This window comes from Pelobates fuscus, chromosome 5 (genome assembly GCF_036172605.1).
Source record: "Pelobates fuscus isolate aPelFus1 chromosome 5, aPelFus1.pri, whole genome shotgun sequence".
NCBI lineage: Eukaryota > Metazoa > Chordata > Amphibia > Anura > Pelobatidae > Pelobates > Pelobates fuscus.
This window is the reverse complement of record NC_086321.1, coordinates 118,184,345-118,209,702: the sequence shown is the minus strand read 5'-3', so window position 1 is coordinate 118,209,702 and position 25,358 is coordinate 118,184,345. Positions and strand designations below refer to the sequence as shown.

At 43.1% G+C, this 25,358-nt stretch overlaps 1 protein-coding gene across 1 annotated transcript in view; it reads left to right on the top strand.

Moving 5' to 3' along the window:
- Nucleotides 1–5,369: 5,369 nt before the first annotated feature.
- Nucleotides 5,370–25,358, top strand: part of HSPB8 (heat shock protein family B (small) member 8) — a 51,648-nt gene continuing 31,659 nt past the window's right edge. Inside the window, exon 1 of the mRNA XM_063454173.1 lies at nt 5,370–6,059. Within this exon, the coding sequence (XP_063310243.1) occupies nt 5,690–6,059 (370 nt within the window). The 5' untranslated portion in view covers nt 5,370–5,689. The remainder of the gene's footprint in view (nt 6,060–25,358) is intronic.

The window sequence follows — 25,358 nt, the reverse complement described above, 5'->3', positions numbered from 1 at the left end:
ACATAAAGAGTGGGACAGCAAACCAGGGAGAGAAAATCTTGCCTCCTGTTATTACTAAAATTAAGATTATTAGTACACTAAAGCTAGCATAATCTTCAATTTTACAACATGACAGGAGGCTTCATATTTAGCATTTTTAACACTGAGAAAGGAATAAAAAAAATCTAATGAATAATCTGAATAGTGTGACGAGAGAAATAGAACGTCGGGGCTAAGAGAGAAACATCTCGTTGAATGCCCGAACATCCGGTACCTGATGAAAAGACACCAGACCAAGCATAAAAATCCGTCCATAGATGCCCAGTCCCGTAGAAAAAATGGAGAACGACCTCCATATCCCATAAGCCGGAGGAGGATGTCACTGGGAAGTTGGTACACAAGAGGATCCCTGCTTGTTCATCGGGAGTCCCCCGACCGGGACACAGGCCGTTAAACTGTCCAAAATTCCTTATAATGGATCCAGGTTCCGTTCCAACACCAATCAAACCGGGAATGCCCAGATGGAGAGGTAGCATTGTCACGTCCGTGGGGCCCAAGAGACTCCTAAGAGGTCCTTTGCAGCCTGCAATAGTCCGCTGATCTGCCAAGAACCCCATAAAAAAAAGTCCAGGCCCACAGGGTCAGCCGACCTTCCAGGAATAGAAGATGTGGGTTCCTCTTTGGGTCCGTGAGAATAGTCAGATAGGAGTGTAGGAGGAGGAGGAGGAGGAGGAGGAGGAGATCCTCACCAGTCAGTCCCTGAAGGTCTGGGAAACAAGGTTGACTCCGTCACAGCGGGATGGTCAAGGCAGAGCTACTCGCTGAACAACGAGATGATGGAGAATTCTCTCAATCCTCATGAAGGAGGGAAAAACATATGTCTCCCAGGGAGGTCCAAGTAGCAGGAATGCGACCACCCTTGTGCACCATTGTGCTAATTGAAGGACACTGAATATTGGCGGTCCATCTAAAGGTTGGAGAACGAATCCGTGTTAAGATGTGTCTCCCCTGGGTGATAGTCTGCACTCAGGAAGGCTCTGCGAGAAAGGCTGAAATTGAAGATGCCTTTCGTGATGTCTCATAGAAGACGAGAGTTTGCTCTGTCGAAGCGATTGATATACCTGACTGTCGACGCTCTGTCCATCTGGGGTAGGATGCAACAAATGAAGTACTCCTTACCAGTTTGTGGAGAGTGAAGGACTCCACAAAGGATTCCATGTATTCAATGTTAATGGAGAACTCCGGAGTTGTGCACGCGCTCTTTTTGTGGGTGCACTCTCGCAGGTACTCACCGCAGCCCCATAAGCTGGTAACTGACCGCAGCACGAAGTCCAGTTGATCGTAGGGTTTCGCATGAGGAAATCTTAACAGGAATTGCTGCATGTCCCGGTAAAGTAGCGAGTGTGTGGAGGGTCACAGTGGTGCGGTGGAGGACCATGCAAATTTCCATGAGGATGGAGGAGACCTTTGAAAGGTATATCTTCATTGTGCAAGACGCAGAGTCATTTGCAAATCCGAAGAAGTAGCCAATTTACTACAAAACACAATCGCTGAGAATCACTAGCGTTGACGCAGTCTTGAATTCTCTGACTCAGGATATCATCCAGGAAAATAATGCAATGCCTTCCTCATACGTAATTGATCACTGGTTTCCGTAGTATCCTAGAGCCCCCAAGGATCCGAACCGAGGTGTCAGTTGAAGAGCCGAGTATAATCGTGTCACAGTAGACATAGATAATAACTTTGTCAAGAGGGGTGGAAAAGGACCGCCATGACGTGTCTTCATATCCATTTTCGCAAGCCAGTTGTCTAGGTGAACAAGGTTTCTTATTATGTTTGAAGCGATGGTATCCCCTTGTGGGGGTCGTAGAAATATCGTCAATGGTACCCTAGGGGCGTTAAGCACATCTGCGCATTCCGTGCTCTCTGTCCGATCATCTGGAGCACCAGAAGGTTGTCTCTCGCCCACGTCGGGTACTAGAGTTAGCGATAGCGAGGTACCGGGGTCAGATGGTCCGAAGTGGTTGGCGGCATGGCCCCGCTGTCGACCAGACCTGAAGAACACCTCTAAGGAGGTTACCACTTAACACCATCCTCATGGAGACTTAGGTCTTGATGAGGGTAGTGGGAACCTAAACGTGTGTAATGAGCTTCTACAGGAAAAAAACGTGACTTGTGCCTGCAGTCAAAATGATTTGGCACCCACATCCGCCAACTATCCGTCAATACGGAGGAGTGCTGCTATGCCCCTTACATAGGAGAAGCGGACACTGGGGTTTCTGCAAAACATAAACATCTCTGAGCCCATTCTGGAGTATCATGAGCCCATTCCCGGACGGTCCTAGCATTGTCTGGTAATTTACCCTAGAGGGGGGTTCGATAGAGTCCAGCTATTTGTCCTGGGTGTCTATAAAAACTTCCAATGACTCCCTTGCGGAGTCGCGGTCACCCAGAACCATAGAGGTCATCATCCGCTGGTTAAACACAGTCACCTGCGCCACTCTGTCTGAGAGGGAAGGACATGGGCAGTCCGACCACATGCGGATACGGACATCCTATCTAGAGGCTTACCAAGCCAAAGGTGCCTAAAGTAGCCAGGTGTTCAACAGGGGACCAGTCTCTCAAATGAGGGTGGCGGATGTTGTAGATTACACAGCCAGTAGAGTCCAGGATCGCTTCCGTGTCTTTCAGTCAGTAGCGTGCGAGGCACCATCACCCTCAATTACCTGGGGATCACCGATCAAGAAATAGACACGAGATTTATCATGATAGGGGACACCACTGTAGCAGGCACAAACTAGCAGGCAATCTCAGGCTGCAAGACAAACAGATCAGACTACCATAGTAAAAGGCAGTGCTCCCAGAAACCCCTGCAGGGTTGTAATCTGAATAGTGGCAAAATAAAATAGTCTTTGCTTACCCAGCAAACAGAGGTTGCTGCCTCCAGAGGTTGCAGCACAGTGCAGCACACATATGGTAGGGCCTCACCCTAGGTGCACAGGGTATGAACCCTTAAGTGCTGGCCACAGCTCTGGTAATGAGCATCAATCAGTTCTCCAACAATTAAATCACTGTCCAGGGAGATATTCCTTTAAGCAGCAAGTGTTGAAATCCTGCCCAGCCGTAAACCGAGACTGCAACAGCATGCTGCCATTCAGCCGTACAGTGCAGCGCACACATAGTAGGGGCCTCACCCCGGGTGCGCAGGGTACGAACCCTTACATGTTGGCCACATCTCTGATAGAGAGCATCAATCAAGGGGGATATTCCTTTAAGCAGGAAGTGCAGAAAATTACTGTCTAGTGCAGGGATAGGCAACCTTCGGGACTCCAGATGTTGTGGACTACATCCCCTATAATGCTCTTACACCCATAATGCTGGCCAAGCATCATGGGAGGTGTAGTCCAAAACATCTGGAGTGCCAAAGGTTGCCTATGCCTGGTCTAGTAGTGAAAGGGGCCACCATAGCACGTCTCCATTCAGCAGCATAGTGTAGCATAGACATAGTGGTGGGTTCACCCCAGAAGCACGGGGTATGAACCCTTCAAGTGTGGGTCACAGCCCTGATAGAGTGCACTAATCTGTGTTCAAACAGTTACTTAAAGCTCATGGGGGATATTTCTTTAAGCAGCATGTCCTGGAAATCCTGTTCAGCAGCTGCAATAGCCTGAGTCCATTCAGTAGGGCAATGTAGTAAAGACATGGCAAGGGGGTTAACCCCAGGTGTCCAGGAGTGAGTGCATGTCACCGTCTTGATAGAGAGCACTAATCAGTGCTCTAACAGTTAAACTGAGGTTAGTGGGTGATATTCCTTTAAACATCTAATATAACTGAACTAATTAAAGGGACACTGTGCTGTGTCCCTTTTACAGCTGGTGCATGTTTACATTGCAGCACTAAGTCTACCCTCAGTGGCTGTCTACTACTGGGGGCATTTCCAGAATCGTAACAGACTTCTCCCTCTGCATGAGGACCTCCATCATCAGATTTTTCCCAGCGAGGTCTAATGCGCGTGTGGAGCTTTGACCCAGCACCGACTGACAGAGGTGCTGGGATAAGGTAAGTAAATAAAAGGTTTTTAACCCTTTATTTACCCAGGAGGGGGGAGGCAGAGGGATCGGTAGTGCCAGGATTACAGCTCTGTATTCCTGGCACTACAGTATCCCTTTAAACTTTTACTATATACATTAATTATAGTACCGAAGAATACTTACTTGTACCTTGATTTGAACCTGGGACCTTAGTATCCAATGTCTGTGTCAGAGCTGCTTGAGCTTTGAGATAACCTACTCCCGAGTACCAAAATCGTGGTGCACGGGTGTAGCAAGATGGCCATCCTCAATCTCGCGAGACACAACATTAAAGGTGGCTGCCGCGGGTCAATCGCCTGGAGCCACGAGTCCGGCCGGCGTCAAACTCGAGAGTGCAGCACGGCAGGGGGGAAAAGGCCGGGACTCACTGGGAACCCAGAGGGAGCTAAACAAATGCCAGGGAGCCGGCGGAATCAGCGTAAGGGCAGGGATAAAGCCCCAGCATGCCTCAAAAGCCCCTTAAGATCCAGAATTGAAAGGAAGGAGGGGTGCCAAGCACCCAGAATAAGGTAACATGTAAAATGTTATATAGATTTAAAAAAAAAAAACAGATGCACATAATATAGAAGCAAAGCATAACAAACAGTAAATCATATCAAAATACAATTCCACAACAACCCAAAGAGGCAATAGAAACAAAGTAATGGAGAAGAGTGATACTCTGACCTGTAGTCCACAATATCTGTAGTGCCGAAGGTTGCCTATCCCTGTCCTACTCTCTTGTAATTCCTTCTTTTTTTATGTGTTTCTTTCATGCTGTGGAGCTAGTAAAGAGAGATTATGCAAAATACGAAACCTATTGTCATGTTGTAACATTCACACGCAGATTACATAAATAAACAAGCATTCACACACACACACACACGTATTCAATTGCCAGCACAGTCAATCACAGATATCACATACATTTTAAACCATTGAAGGGGATCTGAAGGCACCTAGACATGATTTCAATAACAAAAACCTAAACACATTAGTGAATGTGATCTAAATGTAGAAGTAATGTATTTCTGGTCTGTTCAGACACTCTCCTGCTCTTTGCTACAACAAGAAAGGCTGATGCAGGTGAAGGAGGATGATAATAAAAAAAAGGGGGAGGGAAAACAGGAAGGAAAATTAATCATTTAAAGGCTGTCTAAAATTTTAAAGGCTGTCTAAAATTGGATGCCCTGAGTAACAAGTGTAGTCTGTTCTGGGAATCATCAGCTATTACCAAAGCAGATTTTTGGAGGGTGTTTCATAGGCTCCAAATACCCAGCTGACAGGTCACAGCCTGCGAGTATGAACAGGAGGATATAAATAGGAGCAATTCGAGGCAGCACAGAAGTTTAGAGAACTTTCTCGGCTGCAAGTTCCAATGTTTATTATAGGCTCTGCCCAGTATTTGCAGCTTGCAGTCAGAGGATCAAGACACTGTTCTTCTGCTCAGTGATTCGGCATATTTCACTGAGGATTTTAGCCAACTTTTAATTCATTTTGGCCCATCCTTAAGACTCTGCAAATATCTGTTCTGCACCGAAGATCCTTCTCCTGTAAATCTTTCTTTTTGATCAGATTTTTACAATTAATACCTTTTTTTGGTTGGCACTTTCCAGATTTGTTGACTCTGAAGACATAAAATGGCTGATGGTCAATTTCCCTTCACTTGTCAGTTCCCTGTCACCAGAACTAGAACCCGTGATCCTTTCCGAGATCCCTTCTTAGATGATGACTTTGGCATTTCTCCATTTCCCGATGATTTAACCATGGACTGGCCAGAATGGGCAAAACGCAGGATTCCAGAACCTTGGCCTAGCACTATGAGACAAGGCTCTGTGCGGACCTCTAACATACCACCCCCTGTTTACAGTGCCAGATACACGGGTCACCCAGAGCCTCGCAATTCTGTGGCCCCTACCAGCCAGCCATGGAAAGTGTGTGTTAATGTGCAAACTTTCAAGCCGGAGGAGATAACTGTCAAAACCAAAGATGGATTTGTAGAAGTTTCAGGTGAGTGGTTAATATAAAAATCAATATATTGAATATAATGCTACGGTTTCTATAAATGTATACCAATTCTGCTGCATCAGCCACTTGCAAGTCACTCTCTATTGATCAAAGCATAGATCCCTGCCAACATTTGCTGAATATAAAATATCCTCTTTTAATATGCAATGTTTGTCAGTAGTGAAAGCATAATGCGACCACAAATAGAAACCAAATGGCCGACCCCTAGTGCCTCTTGTTAAACCACAGGCCCTATTTTTGCATGCTCGTTTATGCGGTTATTCCATTAGATCAGTTAACAAGGAGTATAAATACCATTCATTCCCCTTAAGATTGTAACATTCCAGACTCAAAGACAGAGGCAGCAGGCATGCCGACCTTAGAATCTCCACAATGAAAGTAAAATAAGAGACTAATAGGCAATAATAATGGCACATGCTTGAACAATTTCCAGTCTGAAAAAAAAAGTCAAAATATGTTGGCTTTTTTTTTTAAGTTAAGAAAAATACAAAGGAAATAAACACTTTAAAAAAAAAATAATCATATTACCATTTAAACAGAAAATATATATACAATGTCCCATATTGTAATTGCTTACATTCCAACACCTTAAAGGAACCCGTAGCTATTTCACAAATGACTCTAGATCATTGGGGTCTATTCACTAAACAATACGTTGTAATGACGAATCAACGTTAAAAAGACAAAGGAATTATTTTGCAGTCTTGTGCACCAATCCATTCATCTGTGCTGAATGAATCAAATTCCTGATAATCACTGGATGAACGAATCAAATTATTATTATTTTTTTATTTATATAGCGCCAGCAAATTCTGTAGCACTGTACAATGGGATCACAAACGAATCAATTCTTTCATCCAACGAATAACAGGCATTTAATTCATTCTTGACAGCTGAATGGGATTTGTGCACAAGTCTATTATCTTGTTACCAAATAGGATGCTCAGTAAATAGACTTTTATGGTTCACCTGTTGCTGCCAAAAAGGAGAAAACAGATGCTCATATGTGTTTACCAGAATTTTACCTCTAAAAATCTTTTTGGTTCTCCGGAGCCTGTATAAGTGTACATTTCCTCATATTATAACATGGGCTCTGTATAAAACTATTGGAACATCAATTCCAATCATGGTTGTTTGCATTATCCACAATCTGTCGGATAGAGAATAACGTGTGTTTTAACATACATAAAATAAAGAAATACTTATTGCATGGCATGCAGCTATAAGGCTAGAGCAAAGGATGACAGTATCTGCGAGTGAGGCACAGTGTCAGGGTTATTTACTAAACTGGGAACCCAAATTGACCATCACTGAGAAATGACAAGATAATTTAATATTGTGGGCCAAAATATCTAAACTGGATAAATGTTGCTTCTGATCTACATTTCCAGGTTACCTATTTTGACCTAACACTTTAAATGTCATTGTCAATTCACCACACTTTCCATTTTATTAAACAATCGGGATAAAATGCCTGATGCAACATATTTTAAGTTACAAAAAATGTGTAGTCCAGAGAATGACAGATAATTTATTTTCCAGCAGAAAACCATCAAAAGGTTTTCTCAAGAGTCACAAAATATAAACAATCAGTGTTAAACAGTATAATGTGAATTGCCAAGACTTCAAAGTGAATTTCAGACCTCTAATTGAACAGTAATAATATGGCTAAAAATGTTAAAAGAACTTTTTCATTCCCCAAAATTAAGACTTTAATGAGGTTCCCCAGTGATGATCATATCTGACACTAGGGCCAGAGAAGACTCAAATTTCTCAAAACGTTCAGATTTTTTTAAAAGGAAATTATATGTTTGTATTTAGTCTGCACCCAACTTATTTGACATTAAAGGACCACTACGGCTACAAAAACAATCAGAATGAATCATTTTCCTGACGAGGTTAAAGGAACTCTCCACTGTCCATATAAGAATATAACATATGAGATCACTGTTAAGTAGATACCATTTTCATGCATGTATTCATTGGGGACGTATCTTAAAACAGTTTGTAAAAGCAAGTCTTCCCCTGTTTCTCCAGAATAGATGTTTAGTCTGTTCAGGGGCAAATGCCCAATTAGAGGGTTCTCATTGAGAAGTCTGTGAAAGGGTTCCTCCAAGCATGCGCTTTGGCTGTGTGCTTGCGTGCACAAGCAATATACTGATCTGAGTTTTGGACGCTAGCCTGAGGTCAAGCTGAATTGCTTTGTTGGTGTGGAGTGGTCCTTTAAACCATTAACGGACGGTTTAACCCCAAAATCTGCAAGATGGTGCCCAATTACATAAGGTTTTATGTCAGGACTGGACATTGCTTTTAGCTCACCATTGCTTTAAAACACCGTAAAACATACGTACCTTTTGCACTGTCTTTTCTCAATGGGGAGCTTCTGATAGGCTGAGGGCATCCGCTAATGCTCTCAGTCTATCATTGATACCCAGGTCTGAGGCTTCAACCAGGAAGCGAAAGTTCAGGGATGGAGTGGTCGGGCTCCATCTTGCAGACTTCATAGTAAAACCATTTGTTTACGGTTTAACCCCTTCAGGTAAGAGGTTTTTTTTTGTTTTTTTACTGGAATGTTATAGTTGAAGAGCTCACTTTTTAAAAAAAAAAATTAGATTTTGCCAGGAAGGATACATTGATATGTTCTCTCATTATTATTATTATTATTATTATTATTATTACTGGTATTTATATAGCGGCAGCATAGTCCGTAGCGCTTTACAATATTTTCAAAGGGGGAGATTTAATAAATGAGACAATTACAAAAACTTACAGGAACAATAGGTTGAAGAGGGCCCTGCTCAAACGAGCTTACAATCTAAAGGAGGTGGGGTGTAAAACCCAACAGGACAGGAGGTAGCAATCAAACAAGGTGGAATGAAGCAGAGCTGGAGGAGAGAATAGAGTGCTGCCCTTTAGGAGAGAGCAAGGGACAAGGATGTGAGGTAGAGGTTACTCTGGGAGACCATAAGCTTTCCTAAAGAGATGGGTTTTGAGCAGTGGCGTACACATGACCCATGGGGCCCCGGTGCGAAAATTTATCCGTGGGCCCCCCCCCTCCTGCGCTTACTCTGCACGGGCCGGGGCAGCAACACATGGCGGCGGGCACCTGGTCGCAGGGGTTGCAGGGCTGCGACCCCTGCGACCGCGGTATGTACGCAAGTGCATGCAGATGCACACACACTTAAAGGACCACTACAGACACCCAGATCACATCAGCTCAATGAAGTGGTCTGGGTGTCAGGTCCCTCTAGTTTTAACCCTGCAGCTGAAAGCATAGCAGTTTCAGAGAAACTGCTATGTTTCACTGAGGGTTAATCCAGCCTCTAGTGTCTGTCCCACTGACAGCCGCTAGAGGCGCTTCTGCGATTCTAAGACACTGAACGTCCATAGGAAAGCATTGAGTAATGCTTTCCTATGGGCGGTTTGAATGCGTGCGCGGCTCTTGCCGCGCATGCGCATTCGGAGCTGAGAGGCGGAGGGATCCCCAGCGCCATCGGAGTCCGGCGCTGGAGAAAGGTAAGTGCTGAAGACACACACACTCTCACGAACAAACGCATACACACTAGCTAACAGACACACACATTTACTGACAGAGACACATTCAGCGGCAGACATACATACACACTCACTTACAAAACATACACTCTCACTGACAAACACACATTCACTAACATACATCAAACAGACTTACTAACACACACACAAACACACTCAGTAACAGACACACACAGTAACACACTCAGTAACAGACACACACAGTAACACACTCAGTAACAGACACACACAGTAACACACTCACTGACACTCACTAGCAGACACACACTCAACAGACACACTCACTGACACTCACTAGCAGACACACACACACACACACTAACACTCAGACACACACACTTACACTCACTCACACACACTTACACTCACTCACACACACTCTAACACTCACACACACTCTAGCACTCACACACACACTCTAACACTCACACACACACACTCTAACACTCACACACTTACACTCACTCACACTTACACTAACACTCACTCACACACACACTTACACTCACTCACACTTACACTAACACTCACACACACACACACACACACTCACACACACTTACACTAACACTCACTCACACTCACTCACACACACACTAACACACACACTAACACTCACTCACACACACACACTAACACTTACACTCACAATAGTTTTTTTTGTTTTTTTTTTAATCCCCCCAGCCTCCTTACCTTTTGGAGTGCTGAGGGGATTCCCTGGGGTCCAGTGGTGCTGCTGGGCTCCTGGGCGGCCGGTCAGGCTGACGCGGGAGGGAGCACTCTCCCCTGAGTGCTTCTTCTTCAGCTCCCTCGCGCGCCGCGTAGGGATGCCGGAGCCGGAAGATGACGTCATCTTCCGGCGCCGGTATCAGTGCGGTGCGCGAGGGAGCTGAAGAAGAAGCACTCAGGGGAGAGTGCTCCCTCCCGCGTCAGCCTGACCGGCCGTGGGGTGACAGCAGGGCCAGCCTCGGGGGGCCCTGAGGTGGCCGGCTCCTGGGCCCCCCAGGAGAAGAGGCTGGCCCAGTGGCGAACATACAGGGTCGCAGGGGCGGCCGGGCCCCCTGGTGGGCCGGGCCCGGTCGCAGCCGCGACCCCTGCGACCCTGGTATGTACGCCACTGGTTTTGAGGCACTTTTTAAAAGATTGAAGACTAGGGTGGTCGTAGGCAGGATATTCCAAAGGAAAGGAGCCACCTGTGAGAAGTCCTGCAAGTGTGAGTTGATCATACAGGTACGAGCAGTGGACAGGAGAAGGCCATGGGCAGAGCGGAGAGACCGAAAAGGGGCATACCTGCGGATCAGTGAAGAGATATAGGAGGGCTTAGAATTGGTCAGTGCTTTACAGTTGTGGATTAGTACCTTGAATTGACTCCTATAGGATACAGGAAGCCAATGTAAGGACTGACAGAGGGGAGAGGTATGAAAGGAGTGACAGGAGAGGAAAATCAGTCTAGCTGCAGCATTCATTACAGACTGTTGCGGTGCAATACGACTTGTGCGAAGACCTATTAGGAGAGAGTTACAATAATCCATGCGATTACTAGAGCATGGACAAGCTCCATAGTAACATCTTGCATAAGAAAGGGGCAGATGCGGGCTATGTTTCTAAGGTGAAATCTACAGGATTTGGTAACCGACTGGACGTGAGGCCAGAATCAAGTATAACGCCAAGACAGCGTGCTTGCAAGGATGGACTGATGTGGGTACAACTAACTTGAAGGGAGAGTGAAAGAGGAGGATCAGTATTAGGAGAAGGAAAGACAAGAAGTTCAGTTTTAGAGAGATTGAGTTTCAAATATTGGGAGGGCATCCAGTCAGAGATGGAAGAAAGGCAAGCAGTGACAGGTTGCAGGACGGCAGGGGAGAGGTATATCTAAGTGTCATCAGCATACAGGAGGTATTGGAATCCAAATGAGGTAATAAGTTTGCCAAGAGATGCAGTATAGAGAGAAAATAGAAGGGGACCAAGTACAGAGCCTTGGGGGACTCCAACAGAGACAGGACGGAGGAAGGAGGTATCATTAGAAAAGTAGACACTGAGTGAGCGTTGGGAGAGATAGGAGGAAAACCAAGAGAGGACAGTGTCACAGAGACCGAGTGATTGAAGAGTTTGGAGAAGGAAAACATGGTCAACAGTATCAAAGGCAGCAGAGAGGTCAAGAAGAATTAGTATGGAGTAGTGCCCTTTGGATTTAGCTGTGATTAGGTCATTAATGGCTTTTATAGGAGCAGTCTCAGCAGACTGGAGGGGAGGAAGCAAGACTGAAGAGGGTCAAGGAGATGAGTAAAGATAAGTCTTTCCAGAGGTTTTGAGGAAAAAGTGAGCAGGGATATGGGATGATAGTTAGGACGGGTCAAGAGATGTTTTTTTTAAGATGGTTACTACAGCAGCATGTTTAAGGGCAGTAGGAACAACACCTGAAGAGAGAGAGCAGTTGAAGACGTGTGTTAAGGAAGGCACAAGACAAGAGGAGAGAGTTCTGATAAGGTGAGACAGAACAGGATCAAGCGGACAAGTGATGGGGCGAGAGGAAAGGAGAAACGCAGCCACGATGGGGCGAGAGGAAAGGAGAAGCGCAGCCACAATGGGGCGAGAGGAAAGGAGAAGCGCAGCCACCTCTTGTTCAGTAGCCTGGGAGAAAGTCTGAAAGGTAGGAAAGGCATGATCCGGGTGTGGTTGAGAAAGAGTGGAGGAAGGCGGTGAGAATTCTTTCCTTAGCTGTTCAATCTTGTCAGTAAAGTAGCATGCAAAGCTATCGGCTGTAAGGTTAGTTTGGGGGGTGGCCACAGCAGGGCAAAGAATGGAGTTAAAGGTATTAAAAAGATCCTGGGATTGCGGGAGCTAATGAGTGAGAAAAAGTATGACTGTGCTGTATGACCACAACATGAATTTGTAGTGGAGAAAGTCTGACTGGGTGCGTGACTTCCTCCAGTAGCATTCAGCAAAAAGGCAGCATCTCTGCAGGTAGTGTGTTAATTTAGTGTGCCACAGTTGGAGGCGTGTTCTCCTCAAGGTGCAGAGGTGAGGGTAGTGTTATATGAGGAGATAGCCAGTGAGGGACAGGAAATAGTAGGGATGGATAGAAGTTGGGAATCAATATTAGCTGATAGCTGCTAGAGGTCAATATAATTCAGATTTCTTAGTTGAAAGCAGTTTTGAGGCTACTGAGGACAAAGGTAGGTTAATGGGAATTTTGAAGTCCCCAAGAATTAGGGATGGAATATTAGAGGAGAGGAAGTAGGGAAGCCAAGCAACAAAGTGGTCTAGGAAGAGGAGAGGGGAACCAGGGGGATGATAGATAATGTCAATGTTAGCAGAGATGGGTTTGAAAAGGCGAATTGAATTAAATTCAAATGAGGAGAAAGAGAGGGAAGGGGGGGATGGGTAGAGGTCTGAAGGAGCAGTAAGGTGAGAGCAGAAACTCCACACCACCACCTTCGCTTTCAGAGTGCCTTGGGTTGTGGGAAAATTGAAGACCACCAAAGGATAGAGAGGCAGGGGTAGCGGTGTCAGAGAGAGAGAGAGAGACATGTTTTAGTTAAGGCTAGTGGAATAAGAGATGAAAAGGTTGTGCACAGCAGTGGATTAGTAACACTGCAGTTAAACTGTATTTGTGTGTAGCTATTTTTATTACCAAAGTTGTTGATTTCTAGAGCACTAAACTCTCAGTGTATGTAGATTGACTGCTGAACATGCACGCTCTCAGTAGAATCTTTGTAATTGGCTCTTAAAGAACTGTTTCGTAGGGTCGTTGCATCAAGTAAATCCCGCAATATAAACATGTAAGACTCAAATTATGTATGAGTGGCCTTGTTGCTCTCTCTTGTGTTTTTTTTTTTTTTTTTTTTTTTTTTACACTGCCGATATACAAAGGCAAGCTGCCAGTTTACATGAATGCAGCCATCACACATTTAGCTGAAAATGATTAATGTGGCTGCAGCCTGTTACTGGGGAATAGACTGGGACTCTCTCTAGCACAACGGGACCAGCCCATTACTGGTACTTTACTGTATTCTTAAACTGCTTTGTCATCTCATGAGAAGGTTATGTCCTTGTACGCTTTATTTCTTACCAGCAACTTTAGCAGGCTTATAAAATAATAATTATGATGAATAATCATCAACTAATAATTGTATTAAACAGGCGTTAATACAATTATTCCCCCCCCCCCCCCTCTGCCTTTTCTCCCAGGTGAATATTGACCCCTTTGCCTACACTGTCTTCAGCTACCGTCTTTGCAGAGGCACCTGTGGCTCTCAGATCTTTCTTAGCTTGTCCTGGAAATCAGTGACCAGTGCAGCCAGTCAGTGGGTCTGGGGGCTCAGTTGCTGGGTTCCCTGAACAAACCAAAGGAGACACACAGATTTTATTGGAACGAACAGACAATACTTTATTTACACTCAGGATGATCTACATTACATTACACTTAAGGCAACACACTCAATTACATATACAAAACACTATCCTATGGGGAATCATACAGGCACTCATATAATACAATACAATATGTATAAAGAGGTGTGGAAGACAAACACTGGCAAGAAATGCATCCCCTGGCTGCTTAAACCATAATATGTAAATCTACCTGAATATACAAATTAACGACACGAGACATACATGAACAAACAGTTCCATAACTCCCAACAGCAAACCCAGTCACAAATAATCCCAGCCCTAAAATAGCTGCCAGAGGGAAGGGCATAGTTTATATGGTCCCAGCAATGGTGATTACCGTCTCAATTGCTATACACAACACATAGACATACACATTCTTTTATACGGTATATACTTGTATACATACTAGGTTGTCTCCACCTAGGACATCTAAATACGTTAAGATCTTTATAAATGGAAATGCTGGCTTTATACTGTCACCTCATGGGAAAGCTATCTGAAAAAAAACACTGACAGACAATTTATACCAGGGGTGACCACAAGATAAATCCCCAGATGTTGTAGAACTACAACTCCCATGATGCTTTACATGCCTTTAGAATGCCTGTAGAATGACATGGCATCATGGAAGCTGTAGTTTTAAAACATTTGGGGATCTACCTTTTGAGCACACCTGATTTATACTAAAGAAAAATTTCAATAAACATTTACCATTATTATTATTATGAAATAGTTATTTATTACAAATAGCCTCAGCAAAAGCAAACTACTTGGTTATCTTTGGTTACATAAAAAAAATAAAACATTTCCACTCAGATACATAAAACACAGGGATCTAGCTGCCCACCTGCTTCTGTTGTTTCATTACAATCTCCATAAGTCATCAACCCCCATGTTGCTAGCTGCCGGGTGCTATGGGTGTTGTTACATAGTCGATCTTTAGTTAAAGGCAGTGTTTCTCAAAACCTCCTCAAACACAGGTAACTCAGAACCTCTCTAATTATATTATGGATGGGTTTTGATAGCACAGTTAAAAACTACATTCAGTTAGTACATTAATGGACAGGGTCAATAGTATTTTTAAGAAACTGAGGGATTATAAGTAAGGAGTAAGCAGTAGCAGTAGTTTTGGAGTAAAGTTCATAGAGTGGAGCAATAAACAGGTGCATTCCATTGGTGTTCATAGTGATTGTTTCACATTTACAACTTAGCCTCTAGAACGTTTTTTCAACCCCCACTATGTCTTAAAATAGAATCATTTAATCCACAGCCGGAGTGCAACAGGATAGAGTGAAATAGATGGCCTCACTGACAGCTGAAGAGAGTGGCAGCTGTATTAGTGGGATAAATATATGAGAATGTTTCAAGGGGCAACATAGGACAGGGAGCATCCAGATAATTAATAAGATAATATTTCTAGTAATTTGGTAATGACTCATAAAGTATTAATTTCTTTGTACGAATCCAAAAAAGAAAGATAATGTCATGAAATTATTTACAAATGTATGTTGTCAAAGGTGATTGAACATATACTGAAACCTATTTAAATGAAAAAATAAAAAATATATGTCAATACAATTGTGCAATGTTTAAAAAGTTTGCATGAAATATTTATCTACACATATATAAACTATATTTAATATAAGAATTAGCAACAGTTTGTTCACTAATTAGTAAGTAGACCTGGAGATAAGATTTTGTACGAAATAGGGTCGAGTTCAAATTCGCGAACTCTGAGAGAAAATGTACCCGAATCATGAACCAACCAAATCGCACAATGACTGGGCATTTCCTTTTGAGTCAATATTATGATTTCTGACCCTGGCACTACAATGATTGATGGATAGGGTACAGCCACTAAATGCTGATCTTATCCACAGATCAAGTGAGAAAAAACGATTTTAATAAATATACATAGATTTTAGTTTTTTTTACTACACCTGTTTTTTTCTATGTTAGTTACTTTTTCTCACCTGATCTGTAAACCAAACGGTGTGAAAATGTTCATATTAGTGTACTGCAAAATATATACATAATATTATATTATGTATATTAGGGATCGACCGATTATTGGTCTGGCCCAGGGGTAGGCAACCTTCGGCTCTACAGATGTTTTGGACTACATCTCCCATAATGCTTTTACAGCCATATTGCTGGCAAAGCATCAAGGGAGATGTAGTCCACAACATCTGTAGAGCCGAAGGTTGCCTACCCCTGGTCTGGCCGATATTATCGGCCAATATTCTGTATTTTCAGCAATGTCGGTATCTGCCAATAAAGATACCAATATTGCCGATAATGCAAATCAGGGCCGCCATCAGGGTCCTGGGGGGCCCGCGGCGGTTCTGGGGGAGGCGGGAGTAGAGACAGAAGGTAGACGTAAGTCTTCAGCAGAGCAAAAGGGCCTAGACGGGACATACTTGTGTATTAGGGAGGATAGATAGGTGGGAGCAGCATTATGTGGTGTCTGTCCTGGGTGGGACCAAACAGACACGGCCAGTCTGGTGGGCAGGCATGGCATAATAACCGCTTTGCAGAGTGGGCCCACCTACTTTACAGTGCACCCACACCCATTACTTGTGGGCCCTTTCTGGCCCTCCCACTTACTATACCAACAATCCAACCACCAGCTTATGAGTGGCATGAAGAAGTTTTAGAACATTTACTGCCAACTTGTAATATAAAGATTATAATATGAAAAGTACAAAAATAAAACTCTACTGGGTTGAGCAAAGAACCAGAAAGTGGCATTGAATAACATCTGATCAAACTATGTATAACATAGTGAAAGACATTGTATTGGTTATGTTGTATGGTGAGAGACCCTGTATTTGTCGGGCTATATGAAGCATATGATAAGAGGACTTTTCTAGTGTTAAAAATGAAATAAGCAAGTACTGAAAAATATATTACTTTCACCGACTTTCTTAGTGATTGTGTGAGTTGGCAAAAGGTGCAGATGGTAGCCAACAAGCCAAGAAAGAAACACATAGTGAGAATGGAGAAAAAGCTGTTTTAAAAAAAATGTTTAGTTCTGGGTTATAATTCTATATGTATCAGCTAGCTTGTGTCATTACAGAAGGAACCTATGCTATTCATATTACCCAGAGTGGCATTCCAGAGCCAATATGTCAAGCATGCCATTCTACTCTGGAGACATAGCAAACCCACACAATAATTTCATCCTCTTACAAAGCTTGTCAGTGAGAAACAGCTGATATAACTAAAGGCACAGCGAGCAATGGTGTTCATTTTAGGATACACCTTGAAGACAGAAGATGACATTATCTCTAAAATGGTAAATGTAAGCTAAAACCTGTTTGACACTGAAGGAGTTTAGGAAACCCTCATTTTAATTTAAATTGACACTCCAGACTCCTAAAGCACTTTAGCTTGCTGACGTTCTCTATGTGTGAGGAGCATGTCCTCTCTTCATTTTACAAAAAAAAAGAAAAATGCAGATTTCTTTAAAAATTGGCACTATAATAAATAATGTTTTATAAAGTGATTTTTATTTGGGCAGTGGAGTGTCCCTTTAAGTAGCTTCTTGTACATTTGAAGTTGAAATAGTGGTGACTGCCTGCTTATTTGCATACTAAAGGTGTTAAATAGAACATAATTATATCACCTTTTCTCACACCTGGAGAAGGTTTTAGTCACAGTCTGTATAAGGTTTTAGGTGCACTCAGTACTTCTTTTTGTGCAAAGTAGGCATTGACCCAACTGTGAGTGGCATGATTGGGTGGGTAGGATTAGCTATGCTTTGATCAACTAATCACATAACAAAACCTGTAATTTGTATTTTGTTTATACTCTTAGTCCCAACCTGAATGGGCTATGCAATTGTTATTTTTTTATTTACACTGTGCGTAATATGGTAATAAAACAATACTTTGTATGTATAACTTGTTCAACCTGTTTTCAGCTATTATTTTATGTCTATGCTTGTCTGTTTAAAAAGCATGTGAATAAGGAGGATTTCCATTAGAACTGATCATCCATTAAATCACTGAGCCAAAAATGAAGAGTTATGGTTGATTTGGTCCATGGTAAAGAGGGCAGAAAGCTCGCCACCATGTTGAGACACTGGGCCATGCATTGTGTGTGTGAAGACAGACCTTACACACTTTATCAGGAACATGGCAGAGTCTTGCTATGGATACACAGGACATCCTGGCCATCTTACAGGCAGATAGGGCGTTTTGCAAACTTGTGAAAAACTCTGAAATAAAATGAGAGGTCTATAAAAAAATGATATGACTGCAAAGAAACTGACAAAGCTGGTTAAATCCAGAGTGGAGGAGGGGAAGAATATTGGAGGAATGGGTGGAATCCTGGGGTAGATTGACATCGGAGCTGTTGTGGACAAAGATTTGCAGTGAGGCAAGAGCTTGTGTAAAAAAAAAAAAAAAGTGTTGAAATGAAGGGGGCATTGGGACTACAGGGAGTGCAGAATTATTAGGCAAGTTGTATTTTTGAGGATTAATTTTATTATTGAACAACAACCATGTTCTCAATGAACCCAAAAAACTCATTAATATCAAAGCTGAATATTTTTGGAAGTAGTTTTTAGTTTGTTTTTAGTTTTAGCTATTTTAGGGGGATATCTGTGTGTGCAGGTGACTATTACTGTGCATAATTATTAGGCAACTTAACAAAAAACAAATATATACCCATTTCAATTATTTATTTTTACCAGTGAAACCAATATAACATCTCAACATTCACAAATATACATTTCTGACATTCAAAAACATAACAAAAACAAATCAGTGACCAATATAGCCACCTTTCTTTGCAAGGACACTCAAAAGCCTGCCATCCATGGATTCTGTCAGTGTTTTGATCTGTTCACCATCAACATTGCGTGCAGCAGCAACCACAGCCTCCCAGACACTGCTCAGAGAGGTGTACGGTTTTCCCTCCTTGTAAATCTCACATTTGATGATGGACCACAGGTTCTCAATAGGGTTCAGATCAGGTGAACAAGGAGGCCATGTCATTAGATTTTCTTCTTTTATACCCTTTCTTGCCAGCCACGCTGTGGAGTACTTGGACGCGTGTGATGGAGCATTGTCCTGCATGAAAATCATGTTTTTCTTGAAGGATGCAGACTTCTTCCTGTACCACTGCTTGAAGAAGGTGTCTTCCAGAAACTGGGAGTTGAGCTTGACTCCATCCTCAACCCGAAAAGGCCCCACAAGCTCATCTTTGATGATACCAGCCCAAACCAGTACTCCACCTCCACCTTGCTGGCGTCTGAGTCGGACTGGAGCTCTCTGCCCTTTACCAATCCATCCATCTGATCCATCAAGACTCACTCTCATTTCATCAGTCCATAAAACCTTAGAAAAATCAGTCTTGAGATATTTCTTGGCCCAGTCTTGACGTTTCAGCTTGTGTGTCTTGTTCAGTGGTGGTCGTCTTTCAGCCTTTCTTACCTTGGCCATGACTCTGAGTATTGCACACCTTGTGCTTTCAGGCACTCCAGTGATGTTGCAGCTCTGAAATATGGGCAAACTGGTGGCAAGTGGCATCTTGGCAGCTGCACGCTTGACTTTTCTCAGTTCATGGGCAGTTATTTTGCGCCTTGGTTTCTCCACACGCTTCTTGCGACCCTGTTGACTATTTTGAATGAAACGCTTGATTGTTCGATGATCACGCTTCAGAAGCTTTGCAATTTTAAGAGTGCTGCATCCCTCTGCAAGATATCTCACTATTTTTTACTTTTCTGAGCCTGTCAAGTCCTTCTTTTGACCCATTTTGCCAAAGGAAAGGAAGTTGCCTAATAATTATGCACACCTGATATAGGGTGTTGATGTCATTAGACCACACCCCTTCTCATTACAGAGATGCACATCACCTAATATGCTTAATTGGTAGTAGGCTTTCGAGCCTATACAGCTTGGAGTAAGACAACATGCATAAAGAGGATGATGTGGTCAAAATACTCATTTGCCTAATAATTCTGCACACAGTGTAAAGTGGATATCTAGGCTGATGGGTGGGAGATGCACAGAATGCAAATAGAAATTGGAAAATCATTGTTTAAATTGTGCAAGAATTTAGTGTGTAGATTATGGTTTAGGATGGCCAGTCATTCCATTTCAGTTGCATTTCAGACTTTGAAACGCAACCAAATCTGCTTGAAGATTTGAAGTAAGATCTAATAGGCTGAATAATAGGTATAGAACAGGAGTGGGGAAATTGTTGTTCCCCAGATGTTGTAGAACTGCAATTTTCATGATGCTCTGCCATTGTAAAGGCACACAAAGCATTATGGTAGTTGTAGTTCTGCAACATTTGTGGCTCTACCTTTTGCCCAGCCCAAGTCTACAACCATCAAAACCGGGAATAGAAAAGAATTGAGAAGGGAATTTCAAAATGTAAATTAAAATAGCTACAATGGAAAAATAGCTGAGTTGTGTAATTTTCCAATGTTACCATTTTGGTCTACAATTGTAATTATCCTGTCAGTTCTCCACAATTCCATCTTTAGTTAGTAAATCATAGCCTTTATCTGCTGTGTATGTTTTATCTTATTTTATCTCTAGAGCCCAGGAAAAAAAAGAATCAAATAAAGAGTAGTCCCTCAATGGGAATGAGGGTGTATAAAGGGAAACTGCAAGGGGGTAACCCTAAAAAGTTAAATACAAACACAAATGTCCAACGGGGTCAATGGTCCAAAGGACATAAAAAGTCCCTTGAAAAAATAAACTAAAAATAAAAAGTACACAATTTTAGAATAAGTTATGATCATAAGCAAAGAGACATTAGAACCCTTAAAAAGAGCCTAAAAGGCTCTACAGATAATGGGGGTGGGAGAGGTTGGAGTGGGCTTATAGAGGCCGGCTAGGAGGGATAGGTGTAGAAGCAGAACAGACTACAATAGTCAAAGTCAGATAGCAAGCCCAGTGTTCCCTATATGCATACACACACACACACACACAAACGGAGACTGTTGCAGAGATGCAGGCACATCCTCATATAAAAGAAACTATGTAACAATGTATCAAAGTAAAGGACTACACTATCTAAATGTTCAAGGTATAATGTCTACCAGTCTATGTGAAAAAAGGACATAAGAAAAAGGCGTTAAACCAACTGCAACACCCACACTCCATTTCTGAGGTCCCCAGGTATATTTCTATTAATTAGAATAGAGGGGAGATAACAGGAGGGCTTGCAACAGTTATTGATAATAACAACGTAACCTCCTAATAGATTAGACATATAGTAGTCATATGTCTGCTATAAAGAACACCTAAACAGGTAAGCCCTCATAAAGAAAAAACACCTGTGCATAATGAGTGATAAGTTAATTAAAAAAGAGGAGCAAAGAATCTGCCCGACGCGCATTTCGGCACAGCTAATGCGCCTTCGTCTGGGGCATTCACTTATCACTCATTATGCACTGGTGTTTTTTCTTTATGTGGGATTGACGTTCAGTGTCTTAGAATCGCGGAAGCTCCTCTAGCGGCTGTCAGTGAGACAGCCACTAGAGGCTGTCAGTGAGACAGTGAGACAGCCACTAGAGGCTGGATTAACCCTCACAGATATCTTTAAACTAGGGGGTGGGGGGGAGGAGGTTGGCAAGGTTGTATTAGGGCTTCATTATAGGTATGTGGCTGGATGGAATAGGTTAACAGATAGGATAGTTACTGTAGCGGACCCGGGGAAACCCGACTGGTTACCTCCACTATTAATGAAAGAAAAATAATAATTTCCCCCCAGTAACCAGTTCCAGGAGTACAACAGCAACTTAACTGGTCACATTTGGCTTTATACTGTTCCTGATGCAAGGGTCCTACCCCTCCCAGGGGTCGTATAGCAAATCCAGAACCCCAGTCCCTTTGTCCCCTGTTCCTGCCACTCAGTGTCCCCTCCCAGGGCCCTCCCTCTCCCATGTGTCTCCTGACAGAAACGGAACTCCAATCCCTTTGTCCCCTGTTCCCACCACCCATCCTCAGTGTTACCCACCTCCACCTTCATCCCATGAGCCTCTATACCTGGGAACTCCAGCACGGGAAAGTTTCCCGCCTCCTGAACTCCCAGTTACAGAAAGCCCATCAAAGTCCCCAAAGAGTGTCCCCACCATTCTCAGGGACCCCCAGAACGGTAACTGCCATAAACAGCGTCCGTTCGCGGGGTCCCTGTGTGAAACCTGGCAAGGGAAGCGTCTCCTTTCAGGACACGAAAGCTCCCCCTGGCAGCCACTTGTCTATACGAACGGCGGCCACCCAGGGAAGCACTCATCAATTACTTCCTTTGCGGTTTCACACTTATGTTGCGAGTTGCCCACGTTCTAATTTATTGGTGCGAACATTATTTATTTTTATTTATTATTGCCATTTATATAGCGCCAACAGATTCCGTAGCGCTTTACAATATTATGAGAGGGGGATTTAACTATAAATAGGACAATTACAAATAAACTTACAGGAACAATAGGTTGAAGAGGACCCTGCTCAAACGAGCTTACATTCTATAGGAGGTGGGGTGTAAAACACATTAGGACAGGAATTTACAATCAAATAAGGTGGGCTGCCCTTTAGGAGAGGGCAAGAGACAGGTATGTGAGGTAAGGGTTAGTCTTGGAGGCCATAAGCTTTCCTAAAGAGATGGGTTTTAAGGCACTTCTTAAAAGATGCAAGACTAGGGGAGAGTCTGATGGCGGTAGGCAGGCTATTCCATAGGAAGGGAGCCGCCCGTGAGAAGTCCTGCAAGCGCGAGTTGGGCGTACGAGTGCGGACAACGGACAGGAGGTGGTCACGGGCAGAACGGAGAGACCGAGAAGGGACATACCTATGGATCTGTGAGGAGATATAAGAGGGGCTAGAGTTGTTCAGTGCTTTATAGGTGTGAGTTAGTACCTTGAATTGACTCCTATAGCATTCAGGAAGCCAATGTAAGGACTGGCAGAGGGGTGAGGTGTGAGAGAAACGACTAGAGAGGAAAATCAATCTAGCAGCAGCATTCATTACGGACTGTAAAGGTGCATTCCAAGGGGCACTTGGGAGGTACTCTTCGGAAACCGAACAAGGTGGAAAGCAATCGACGAATGCTCCCCCTTGATGGCGTTCATCTAACGAACGGGCCGCCACCCAGGGTAGACACGTGCCGAGGCTTCCCTTGCAGTTTGTGGTTTTGACACCTCGTTACGAGGTGCGAATGTTCTAAGACATTCTATTTGGGTTTTCGTGGTGGTCATTGTTCGGGAGGTGAATGGATTCCCTTCATGACTGCACCTCCCAAATGGGGAGCATGCAGTTTTAGGCAAACACACATAGCAAACTACAGGAGCAAGATAGGGAAAATACCGAAAAGGGAGGGAGAACAAATGCCCAAAACAGTACAGACACACACAACCAGGAAATCAGGGCAATGCACAGTTTAGCAGCAGTCCCGCTACAGTTACTTCTCGATATATCTTATCATGATGGTCCACTCATAGTTGAGCTATTGCTTTGAAATAGTTAGCGATCTTTAAGTCGCATTATAGCTAAATAGCTTTATGAAGGCTTATCTATTTGGGTGTTCTTTTATAGCAGACTTATGACTACTTTATGACTAATCTATTAAGAGGTTTACATTGTTATTATCAATAACTGTTGCAAGCCCTCCTGTGATCTCCCCTCTATTCTAATTGACTGCATAATAGAAATATACATGGGGACTGCAGAAACGGAGTGTAGGTGTTGCAGTTGGTTTGACGCCTCTTTCTTATGTCCTTTTTACACATGGACTGCTAGACAGTATACCTTGAACATTTAGATAGTGTAGTCCTTTACTTTGATACATTGTTACATAGTTTCTTCTCTATGAGGATGTGCCTGCATCTCTGCTTGTGTGTGTGTGTGTGTGTGTGTGTACATATGCATATAAGGAACACTGGGCTTGCTATCTGACTTTGATTATTGTAGTCCGTTCTGTTTTTACTCGATCCCTCCTAGCCAGCCTCCACAAGCCCACTCCAACCTCTCCCACCCCCATTATCTGTAGAGTCTTTTAGGCTCTTTTTAAGTGTTTTATTGTCAGTGTTATCTTCTTGTTTCTCTAATGTTTCTTTGCTTATGATTATAACTTGTAATAAAATTGGGTACTTATTATTCTTATTTTATTTTTTCAAGGGAACTTTTGTGTCCTTTGGACCTTTGAACCGATTGGACATGTATGTGTTTGTTTGCTGGAATAAAAGAATGCCTCCTCTTTTATTCAGGAAACATTTGGAAAATAAAACAGATGATTTTTTTGTTTTTGGTTGGGTCACTAGGTTTTAGGTAATGACTGAGCAGTGAGTATAACTTTCTCAGATCTTTAATGCTCTGCCACATACACACAGTTTTGGACACCTTTTCTTAAGTTAAAGGAAGTTTAAAGGAAATTTATAGAAAACATAACGAAATAGCCAATCAATCTGACACAGTAAATATTAATACAATAAAAAACTAAAAGTTGTTTATGTGGGAAATGGGTAGACTAGATAGGCCTTTATCTGCAGTCAAAATATTTTCCAAAAAAATCTGAGTCTATAAGTCCTGGGGTGGGAACTGATAATGCCAAGACTTTGCACAGTAAGACACATAGGGATCTAATTGATACTAACTTTAAAACTACTAATTTAATGCTGCAAAGCATTAAGTGGGTAACACCACTTCCAGAAAAAAAATCACTGTTTAGTAAATATAGCTTTTTAAATTGGGGGTATATCTTAAAACAGATTCTAATAGCTGCAGATCTCTTGTCTGCAGTCAATGGCGTACACATGGCCGGATTCATGAGCCCCGCCCCCCCCCCCGCGCTTACTCTGCGCCGACCCCTGCGACCGCGGTATGTACGCCAGTGCATGCAGATGCACACGCACTTAAAGGACCACTACAGACACCCAGATAAAATCAGCTCAATGAAGTGGTCTGGGTGTCAGGTCCCTCTAGTTTTAACCCTGCAGCTGAAAACATTGCAGTTTCACCGAGGGTTAATCCAGCCTCTAGTGGCTGTCTCACTGTCTCACTGACAGCCTCTAGTGGCTGTCTCACTGACAGCCGCTAGAGGAGCTTCCGCGATTCTAAGACACTGAACGTCAATAGGAAAGCATTGAGTAATGCTTTCCTATGGGTGGTTTGAATGCGTGCGCGGCTCTTGCCGCACATGCAAATTCGGAGCTGAGAGGCGGAGAGATCCCAAGCGCCAAGGGTGCCCGGCGCCGGAGAAAGGTAAGTGCTGAAGACACACACACACTCTCACACAGATGCATACACACTAGCTAACAGACACACACATTTACTGACAGAGACACACTCAACGACAGACAGACATACATACACACTCACT